This window comes from Vitis vinifera, chromosome 16, assembly GCF_030704535.1.
Source record: "Vitis vinifera cultivar Pinot Noir 40024 chromosome 16, ASM3070453v1".
Classification (NCBI taxonomy): Eukaryota; Viridiplantae; Streptophyta; class Magnoliopsida; order Vitales; family Vitaceae; genus Vitis; species Vitis vinifera.
In genome coordinates this window covers 20,228,367-20,239,845 of record NC_081820.1, presented here as the reverse complement: position 1 = coordinate 20,239,845, position 11,479 = coordinate 20,228,367, and the positions used below count along the sequence as shown (strand labels likewise).

Here is an 11,479-nt window from a genome sequence, read left to right as displayed (position 1 = left end):
GACATTTGTGAGCCCATTTTTCGACTCTTAAGGAAGAGTCAACCTACTGTTTGGGACTATCAGTGTCAGAGCGCATTTGAGAGGATCCGAGAGTACTTGTTGTCACCTCCAGTCTTGGCGCCTCCTACACCAGGCCGTCCTCTACTCCTATACCTATCCGTCTCAGATGTGGCTTTAGGATGCATGCTGGCTCAGCTCGATGATTTGGGCAAGGATTGAGCCATTTATTATCTGAGTAAAAGGATGCTAGACTACAAGACGAGGTATGTTGTGATTGAGCGTTACTGTTTGACATTAGTTTGGGCCACCCGCCGACTGAGACATTACATGACCAAGTATTCAGTGCATTTGATATCCCGTCTAGATCCTCTGAGATATTTTTTTGACAGGCCCGCCCTGGTCGGTCGCCTCATGAGATGGTTGGTACTTCTAACTGAGTTTGACATCCATTATGTCACTCAGAAGTCCATCAGAGGAAGCATTGTTGCGGATCACCTAGCTTCTTTACCAGTTTTCGATGGCAGAGCCATTGATGATGACTTCCCAGACGAGGATGTCGCAGCTATGACCAGTTTATCAGGTTAGCGCATGTACTTTGATGGTGCGGCCAACCATTCTGGATACGGGATAGGCGTCTTGTTGATATCCTCTCATGGTGATCACATTCCCAGATCTGTTCGTTTGGCATTCTCTGATCAATATCCGGCCACGAACAACATTGTCGAGTATGAGGGCTGTATCTTGGGATTAGAGACTGCTCTCGAGCTCGGGATTAGACATATGGAGGTGTTTGGTGACTCTAATCTGGTATTGAGACAGATTCAGGGCGAGTGGAAGACTAGAGATGTAAAGCTTAGGCCTTACCACGCGTATTTGGAGCTATTGGTTGGGAGATTCAATGATTTGAGATATACCCATTTGCCTAGAGCGCAAAACCAGTTTGCTGATGCCTTAGCTACTCTAGCTTCCATGATTGCCATACTTGCTGATGCCACTGTTCGCCCATTGTTGATCGAGTCGAGATTTGCTCCTGCGTACTGTTGCTTGATTGATGATACGGAGATAGACGATGGTCTGCCCTGGTACCATGACATATATCACTTTTTGAGACTTGGCATATATCCTGAGGTCGCCATGGCTAAGGATAGGGGAGCATTGAGACAATTGGCCGACCGATTCGTGATTTGTGGTGAGACACTATACAGACGATCACCTGATGGGATGCTGCTATTATGTTTGGACCGCGCTTCTGCCGATAGAGTGATGTGAGAGATTCATGCGGGAGTCTGCAAACCACATATGGGAGGGCATATGTTGGCCCGTAAGATCATGAGGATTGGCTATTTCTGGTTGACTATGGAGACAGATTGCTGCCAGTTCGTTCAGAGATGTTCTGAGTGTCAGATACATGGAGATCTCATTCACGTGCCGCCATCCGAGTTGCATGCATTGACTTCACCATGGCCATTTTCTGTATGGGGTATTGACATCATCGGGAAGATTTCACCGAAATCTTCCAGTGGTCATGAGTTCATCCTGGTCACCATCGATTACTTCACCAAGTGCGTGGAGGCCGCCTCATATGCGAGATTGACATCAACTGGAGTTGCTAGTTTCATCAGATCACACATTATCTATCGCTATGGAGTCCTCCATGAGTTGATTTCGGATAGAGGGGTACATTTCAGAGCAGAGGTTGACACCTTAGTACAGAGATACGACATCCGGCATCATAGGTCGTCTGCATACAGGCCGTAGATGAATGGGGCAGTAGAGGCCGCGAATAAGAATATTAAAAGGATATTGCGGAGGATGGTTGAGACTTCTCGTGATTGGTCAAAGAAGCTCCCTTTCGCATTATGGGCATATCAGACTTCTTTTCGCACCTCTACAGGAGCCACACCCTATTCATTGGTATATGGCATAGAGGCAGTGTTACCTGTTGAGATTGAAATGAGTTCATTGAGAGTAGCACTAAAGTAATAGATTCCAGAAGCGGATTGGGCTCAGACTCGATTTGATAAGCTCAATCTCCTAGATGAGAGGAGATTGAGGGCAACAGACCATGTTCGTGCATATCAGAGAAAGATGGCCAGTGCTTTCAAAAAGCGGGTCAAGCCTAGATCATTACGTGTAGGTGACTTAGTCTTGAGAGTCATCAGAGGATTGATCAAAGATCCTAGAGGGAAGTTCAGACCCAGTTGGAGCGGACCTTATTTCATCAGGGAGTTGACTCTAGAGGGCGCTGCATGGTTGATGGATTTAGATGGAAACCAGTTCTCAGAGCCGACCAATGTGGATCAGCTAAAGAGGTACTATGTTTGAGCCTAGGGTCGCATGATGGGTGGCCATCATTTTGGTTAGCTATATCCTCTTATTTCCTTTATGATATATAGACCATTGCTAGCCCATTAAGCCTTGCACGTGCATTATAGCCTCTTTTTCTTGTTGCCTTGCTCACACTTTCACACCGAGATAGGGGCGCTTTAGTGTATGCATGCATTGTTTAGGAGTTTCATGAGCCTTGGACCTAGGGACGCATTCTCCTCATTATCTTCTCTACATGATTGCATCACTGCATTTCCATCTCACCTCGTTGGTTGTGTTATTCGTCTCATCTTGTTTATCCTATCTACTACTCATTTGCATCATTTTCTTCCACCCCAAGTGGTGATCCTCCTCAATTCACTACATGGAGGGTAGTCATGTCATTTCCACTATCTATCCTACAGACGTTGGTCCAAGGATCCTTAGTTTGAGAAGGTCACATCATCAGAGAGAGTTCATGTTACATTGACATTTGAGAGTATGTTTATCCATTTTGACCTCATCTTTGGGGTTTCTTGGTTTGCATTCAGAGCATGTATATATATGTAAAAAAAAAAAAAAGTAAGTGCAGGGATGTATGATATTCTTTATCATTGAGTGTGTATATCGGTGTTCGAGGGTCACTTTGTTGGGTATGTCTATTGATAGGAGTTCGTATGTGAGCTCCCAGGGACGTTTCATTCTTTGTATTCATTTGTCATATGTTTTGAGAGTGAGATGAGTGACATTCTCTTAGGAGCTTTGGGTCATCGTTCATTCCATCATTGCATTCGTTATTGACATGACTTCCCTGCATATTTGATTTGAGCGGATCATCACTTATTCTCGTGTTCTGTGCTTCATCATCATCCTTGTTTTCACTTCGGATTCATCATTTTCATTCCACATTTTATCTTTTTCTTACAGTGACCCATTTTCGGGTTTGGTACTCTCTTCGCATCATCATTATTCATCTCGTCATCAGTTTGTTTTTTTCTCCATTGCATCATCATCGCTACCATGTTCACATTAGGCACCCTCAAGTCCATGGCTCATGGGATTTACTATACTTGTTACATTTCATACATGAGGGCATGGGTTTTGATCATCGGGTATTTGAGCTTAGTTTCCCTTCGTTTCTATCATCCTATCACCCTAGCCTACGTTACGTCCCGTGTCTTGAGACCACCCTGAGGCCATGGGATTAGATGTCGTCTTCGACAACCTCTACTTAGACAAGTGTTTGAGATTTGGTTGATGTTTAGATATCATCATGCTTCTTCTTTTGGGGGTCGCCTCTTTGATGTGTAGGTCTGATTCAATTGTGTTTGAATTACCGAGATCACGCGTTTGATGAGAGATGATTCCATGTCACCCGATTTTCGATCTACCGTACATCCGATGCCAAACTGGGGCATATTTCGTTTCAGGCGAGATTCACGGATCCTCATGGAGTTGTACGTTCATCATCACTTACTGGATACACACTGAGACGTTGACATGTTCATTGCTTTTTCATCATACCTCAGTAGGGCCTCTTTGGATCCATTTAGCCAAATCCTCACGCCTTGGCATCGGGTTGCTGTCATGTTTCATATTCTGAGATACATCTCTTGGATGTGTGGATTTGATTTGGATCACAGAGATCACATGTTCGATGATAGATGATTCCAGGTTACCCGATCTCCGACCTATCATACATTTGATGCTATACTTGGGGCATATTTCCGTTATGGATGAGATTTACAGATCATGATGGAGTTGGACGCTTATCCCCATTTGCAAGATGTGCACCGAGACAACGATCTATTCACTATCTCCACGGTGATTCCTTAGTGGAGCCTTTCGGGAGCCATCCAATTAGACCCGCACTTTTCGACACTTAGATGTCGTCATACTTCTTTCCGAGAGACGCCTCGTTGCTTTGTGGGCCTGATTCGGTTGCAGACATGGATGATTTCGGCTCATCTGATTTTCCGACCTGTCACATTATTGATACCACACTAGGGCATATTCCCCATCTTAGTCGAGATTTGTAGATCCCCCACTGGTTTGCATGATCATTCCCGATCATAAGATACACGTCAGGTTGATGATTTGATGTCATTGTGTCCTGGTGCCTCGAGGAGCCTCTCTTGAGTCCTTCAACCAGATTCACGGTTTCTAGTATAGTTGTGATTCTTGGACTGAGTTATCTCGGGTGCCTGGATTCCCATGTCATCATTTTGGTGGGGTACATATCAGATCTTTTACGCATCCCCATGGAGTTCCTCTTGGGTTATCAGGACGAATCGGATATATTTGATGTTACACTAGGGCATATTTCCCTCCTTTAGCCGTGGAGGCGATCGTTCTCTCACAGATCCGTTACAGTTTTCATCACTCGGTCGAGAGATATTATATTCGCCTTATTCACCACTATTCCTGTGATGTTCGTCGAGATGAGCTTTCAGTGGAGCACGACGTTCGGGTTTTGATCGCCCTAATAGCCATGACTCTTCAGTGGATTGTTACTTTGAGATTGAGACGTCATGATTTAGTTGGGAGTGTTGTGAGACTGTGTTCACAGTCGGTTAGTTTATCCTGACTCGCTAGTAGAGCATCTTTCAAGACCCATGGAGTCTCTTTCAGACCCTTCTAGTGGATTAAGATTTGCAGCAGCACGCCACACTAGGGCATATTTCCCTCTTATCATTTCCTTGCAGTTTGGCATTCAGAGCCACCATTCATTCACGGTTTATGACATTCAAAGTCATCATGTCACACGTTTAGTTCGGTGTTCAGAGCCACTTTTCCAGTTTTAGCGTTCAGAGCCATCACCGCTTCTCAGTTTCGGCGTTCAGAGCCATCATTACTTCCCAATTTTGACGTTCAGAGCCATCGTTGTCCATTTTCAATTTCGGCGTTCAGAGCCATCATTGTTGCTTTCCGTTTAGCGTTCAGAGCCGTTTCTTTAGTTTGACGTTCAGAGTCACCATTACTTTTCAGTTTCAGCGTTTAGAGCCATCATCGTGTTTTCAGTTTGATGTTCAGAGTCATCATCATCGCTTCTCAACTTCAGCATTCAGAGCCATCATGGGTTTTCAGTTTGACGTTCAGAGTCACATTTCTCAGTTTGACGTTCAGAGTCGCATTCTCAGTTCTCGGCGTTCAGAGCCACCATCACTTGTTAGTTTCGACGTTCAGAGCCATCATCGTGTTTTCAGTTTGACGTTTAGAGTCATCATTACCGCTTCTCAGCTTCGGTGTTCAGAGCCATCACCGCTTCTCAATTTCGGCGTTCAGAGCTATCATTGTTGCTTCTTAGTTTCGGCGTTCAGAGCCATCATTGTCGCTTCTCAGTTTTGGCGTTTAGAGTCATCATTGTTGCTTTTCAATTTCGGCGTTCAGGGTTATCATCGGTTTTCAGTTTGACGTTCAGAGTCGCATTTTTCAGTTTGACGTTCAGAGTCACAATTCTCGATTTTGGCGTTCAGAGCCATCATCACTTTTTAGTTTCGGCGTTCAGAGCCATCACTGTGTTTTCAGTTTGGCGTTCAGAGCCATCACCATTTCCTAGATTGATGTTCAGAGTCGCATTCTCGGTTTTGGCGTTCAGAGTCGTCATCACTTCCCAGGTTGATGTTCAAAGTCGCATTCTTGGTTTCGGCGTTCAGAGCCACCATCACTTTTTAGTTTTGGCATTCAGAGCCATCACCGTGTTTTCGGTTTGACGTTCAAAGTCATCATCATCACTTTCCAAATTGACGTTCAGAGTCGCATTTTCAGTTTTTGGTGTTTAAAGCCATCATCACTTTTCAGTTTTGGCATTCAGAGCCATCATCGTGTTTTCAGTTTGACGTTCAGAGTCATCATCATCATCATCACTTCCTAGTTTAACGTTCAGAGTCACAGTCCTAGTTTCGGCATTCAGAGCCATCATCGGTCTTCAGTTTGACTTTCAGAGTCACATTTTCATTTTGGCGTTCAGAGCCATTACATCTTCGTTTTGGCGTTCAGAGACCCCACTTATCTTTGTTCGTCATTCAGAGCCACTACTTATCTTCGTTTCGGCGTTCAGAGCCATTTATTATCTTCATTCAGGCTTTCAGAGCCATGTTTTGCCTCGTTCGGCGTTCGGAGCCACTACTTGCCTACATTCGGTGTTCAGAGCCATTACTTGCCTTCCGTTCGGCGTTCAGAGCTACTACTTGGTTTCGTTCGACGTTCAGAGCCACTATTCTGTTCAGCATTCAATGCTACTATCATCTTCTTTTTTTAGTTTTGGCGTTCAAAGCCATTGTACATACCCATTCATGCATTTTGAGTCACCACACTCTTTTCCCCTGTTGACGTTCAGATTCATTTCTCCTTGGTCGTATCATCTAGGGTCACGGTCCCCGACATTTGTATTCATTGGCATTGCGCATCTGATTCTCATGATTTTGGCATTCACCCTTACTTACCTCACCCAGTCACCTTGTGCTTATCGCTTATTCATCATTGCTCGTCCAGATTCCTATTCCACTGCACATGACACAGTCTCTTGAGTTCACGACACATACTTTGATCGTGTTGTTAGGCACCCCGCATTTGTCATTTTCATATAGTTCAAATCAGGTAGTCTCCTTTGGGGCATAGTCTGTTTCATTCTTTAGAGTGTTTCGACCGTTATTTATCTTTGATCTGGTATTTCGAGTCACTTTTGGAGACGTCTTAGAGGAAGCCTGAGTCTTCGGTGTGGCTTTCAGAGTCATTTTAAGACATCATTTTCTTTTAGGGTTAGAGCCTTTTGTTCACCTGTTGGCTTGAGAGAGTTTGTGTTTCACTGGCATCCTTTTGGGGTCTCATTTGTTTTTCGGTAGAGTTCACTTTGTTCCACTCATTATTCACACTTTTCTTTTCATTCTAGTGTTCATATTCCTTACACTCGTGAGCTCTACCGAAGAGGGGCATATTTATAGACCCCCATTTTAGGGCCTCACTTTCATGCATTTTTTTCGCAGCTGTGAGTAGCCATGTGTCGATTCCTGTCTGGTTGCTATGGCATCAGGTAGTGGAATCAAGGAGCAAACAAGAGGTTGACATGTGTAATGAAGTTTTTGGAAAAAGGCTGTAGGCCGTTATTTGGGAGGCGGTGTTTTCGCTACTGCAGAGGAGGAGCGGATGAGAGAGAGAATATTCTGGCAGAGTAGAGTTGTTTTTGAGGTTGGTTAGGAGATATTTTTGGGGGGCAAATCTGGGAGAGAAGAGAGTATTGGTTATCAGAAGAGGAAACTGCTCTTGCTGGGAAGAAGGTATTGCTTTTACTTGAGGGGAAGCTAAAGAGGGAGAGAGGGTATTCCATTTGAGGGGGGACTTTTCTTTTTCTGGGGGGCTTTTTGCTGGAGGGAGGGAAGAGGTGTGAGGGTTCTTGAGCTGAAGAAAAACAAGTCACAGGGAGGTATTCTTCCTGAAAGAAGCTAAGAACAGATGAGCGTAGAGTTGCTGAGAGGACCAGGAAACTAGAGAGAGGTGGAGGTTTTGGGAGATCCAACTGTTTTTGCTTGAGGGAGCATTCAGGTAAGGTCATCGCGTATCTTCTGCTTTATTTTGACTACCACTGGTTTTCTCTTTCTCCTCTGGTTGTTTGGGGTTTCGTTTGTATGCTTGGTTATGAATAAATAGGAGTTATACTTGAGTTGTGTCGATTTCTGGCTTGTTTATATGCTCATTGATTGCTTCATTCACTGTTCTTTTGAATATTTGTTTGAATCTAGTGAAGCTCTGTTTCATGGTGATTTATATGAAGATATTTGTTGCCATCTTCTTGTTTGAATTTGCTAAGCCTTTTTCCCCACCAATCCAGGCTCATTGAGGGAGCATTAGATCTAGCTTTTCCTTGGTTTTTATATTGCCTGTTTACTTTTTTTTTTATTCTCTCTCGGCCTAAATGTTGTTCATTCTTGTTACTCTTATTTGACGCACTCGATCTGGAATTATGCCCTATGCTAGAGTCTATTCCCAAGTATCTTTGGTCAAGGTTCTCAAGCAGGATCAATGGGCACTATATGGGTTACGTTATCAGTTGATCTCATTTGGGAAGATTTTCAAAGATAACTAGGACCCTCTTCTCCAATCAGCGCGACTTACCACCTGTTCTCCGTGTCAGATATCCTACCAGTTTGCAAAGCTATCACTGGCACCAGTTAGTGATATGCAACAGCTGAGGTTGTTTTCTCCGATAAGCAGAGAAGAGAGGCTTGTTGATGGGTCTGAAAGTGCAGGGCTTCTATTCAAGGGTGGTGAGGTTAAAGGAGTGGTTGAGTATCGAAAGACACTACACATTTATTCAAGGCAAGAGTACTTCGTGGCTTTACCACGCTGAAGCATCCTCCGGTCGCAACTGTGGGAGTAATGAAAGACACTGAAACTAGGGTTAATGCTTAGGCCGATGCTTATGAGTATATGGTTGATTATTTCCCAAGCCAACAAGTAGGCAGAACGGCTGGAAAATGTAGTTGGGGGGTACCATACCCACCCCTCATGCGTTTCCATGCTCATACCCATCATCTATCATCCGTTCCCTACCTACTCAACGCCATCTCTTCCTTCACACTTATCAAACCCATTTCTCTCTCTACACCACACCACCCACCTATTCTCTTTCAAGTACCCTTCACGTTCATTCCTTCCACCTTTGCATGGCCATGCATGTCCATGCATGGTTATGCTATTCTCCATGCACTTCGGTTCCCATGCGTGCACACTCATAACCCTACCATTCTCTATACATCACCTGTTATCATCATACCTATATTGCCATTTGTCTTATTTTTTCTAATTCCACTAAACCCATTTCCTCTCATTACCCCTTCCACTTATTCTGCCTTTGCTCACCACAAATTTCCTCATCTTCTCTCCTTTATACATATGACTTGCAGGCATGACCTCTTTGACGCATGTATGACCTCTTTGGACCCCCTCATTTCCCAAGTTTGCAAGTGCGTGAGAGTGATGAACTGAAAGAGATTTTCAGAGGTCATGAGATTGAAGTTTTTGAGGACGACATCTCTGAGTCCATTGTCTTGAGTGCGACCCAAACCTCCATGCTTGATGGGTTTGATTAATTCAAGTCTATTTTTCCTTTTTATGAAGGGTACCCTCGGTGATTCTAGGTGTGGTTTCAGCCCTAAGGGCAGACAAAGCAAGTTTTGGCTTTTTCTATGTTCTGACTGATGAGGAGATAAGACAAGGTTTAAAGGTCTTCTCAAATGGGTCCGCATTCCCACCTCTTTATTATGAGAGTGGGTCGATAGGAGGTGGCGATATTGAGAAGGCATTTGGTATTGAATAACACGTGTTTGACTATGATGGTGATCATAAACAGCCAGAGTTGGGAACGCTGGTCCAAGTATATAGTTTCTTTAACAGAGCCAAATTATTGCGTTGCATGGATCATGCCACTATTCTGCACCTGTTGATATGAGGTCCATGGGTTGTATATTTGTTGAGATGGTGAACCGGTGATCATTGTTTCCTGGGCCTTTAGAGCGGAATTCGTTAGGGCACCCCTTTGGTATCCCATCAAACACAATGTTGGAGGATGGGGGATTGGTTCAACATCTTCAGGTTAGTTTTCCAAAGGAGTTGCTGGGTACAGAAATTCAAAGTGTAGGTGCGGAGATGGATGTTTTCATGTGGTGAGTAACGGTTATACTCTTGGGATTGATGTAAGTCTTGTTAGCAGGGCGTCAATCAATTGATGACCTAAGTGCACTGATTTCAAGGGTAAAGATGAGTGTTCGGAACAGCACAGAGAGAAAGAAATCATGCGAATTCTCGTGTGGAATGGGTAATCCCCTTAATGACCACTCATAATATGATTACAATTGGCAAAACTACCTTTTTTTTATACCCATTTCAAAGTGGTTCTTCCTGTCTGGGTACCGTGCCAACACTGAGGAGGACGCTGTCGTTTCTCATGCCCAAGTTCAACAGCATCACATGCCCTCTTCCTCGCCTATCAAAGATGTTGCTCCCCATTGTGGAACAAAGCATAACAACTCCATCTTAGATCAGAGCGATCATCATTCTGCTTCCCACAATCATGACGGCTCCAGGTTTGGCATTGTATACAAGGTTACGTTGATGAGAATGTTAGAGTTGGGTTCCCTCTCCGTCGCTATCGAGGTTTCAAGCAAAAGGGAGTTATACTCGGCGCTGGGAGTTCTTCAGGCTCAGATGTGCATGTTTCTCCCAGGAGCATTGTGCAAGGGCATGCATGCTCATTATTGCAAGTAAGAGAAGTAGATGGCCACAAGCTGGTGCAGGTTCAAAATCCATGGGCAAATGAAGTTGAGTGAAATGGTCCTTGGGCGGACTCATCACCAGGAGTGAGCATCAAACTGTCCCGCTCCCGGTGCTGTAGAAGCGGGAGTTGATCAGTGAGAAGATTGAGAAACCTGATATTATACATGGACAGGGTCAGCCAAAGCAAGAAAATGGAGGACTTCATTTTACTCAAGACCAAGTGCCAAAGGGTGATTGGAGATGGGGTTTCTACATATTTGGTTTTTGGGTTGTTCGATAGACATAATGGATTTGCAGCTGCTTTGTACTCAAAAGAGAACCTTCTAAACAATGTTTTAGCTGCTATTCCTCCAGAACTTAGCAAAGATGAGTGGGTAGCTGTCTTGCCTAGGACTTTAGTTGCAGGGTTTGTTGAGACAGACATGGACTTCCAAGAGGAAGCACAAACTTCAGGAATAACTATTACCTTTGTAACAATAGAAGGATGGGTGGTAATTATTGCTTCCATTGGTGATTCACGATGGATATTTGAATCCACTGAAGGTGATATATACCATTTGTCAGCAAACCATAGATTTGAATGCGATGAAGAGGAAAGAGATTGTGTCGCTGCAAGGGAGGTTCTCATTGTCTGGAAAAACCATCACCCGGGTTTCTCTCCTTAAACATGCTAGACTTGACAAAAGTTATATAACTCTAATGCAAGTGGACCAACTCAGCAACAGTTTTGGGGAGTCTGAAGAAAATTTGGAAAAAGAGCAGGCGACTAACGAATGAGAGAGAAAAATGGCATTTATTCTAGTCAGCCATGAGTCTGGTTTGTTGTTTGAAGCTTTGGCAAAGGGCCTCAAGAGCAGAAACCTAGAGTTATTTCCATCATGTTTTTTTTGTCAGCTACCTG

The 11,479-nt window shown here is 44.0% G+C and overlaps 1 protein-coding gene across 1 annotated transcript; it reads left to right on the top strand.

The window, feature by feature from the left end:
• The first annotated feature begins 10,742 nt into the window (after positions 1-10,742).
• On the top strand, positions 10,743-11,243 carry LOC109124183 (probable protein phosphatase 2C 12). The gene has a single exon (XM_019225968.1). It carries the CDS (start codon positions 10,743-10,745, stop codon positions 11,241-11,243), a length of 501 nt encoding a protein of 166 aa, XP_019081513.1.
• Positions 11,244-11,479: the final 236 nt, after the last annotated feature.

What these genes read in the sequence shown, in the direction of transcription:
- LOC109124183 (XM_019225968.1), top strand. Translation starts at nt 10,743, where the DNA reads ATGGACAGGGTCAGCCAAAGCAAGAAAATGGAGGACTTCATTTTACTC.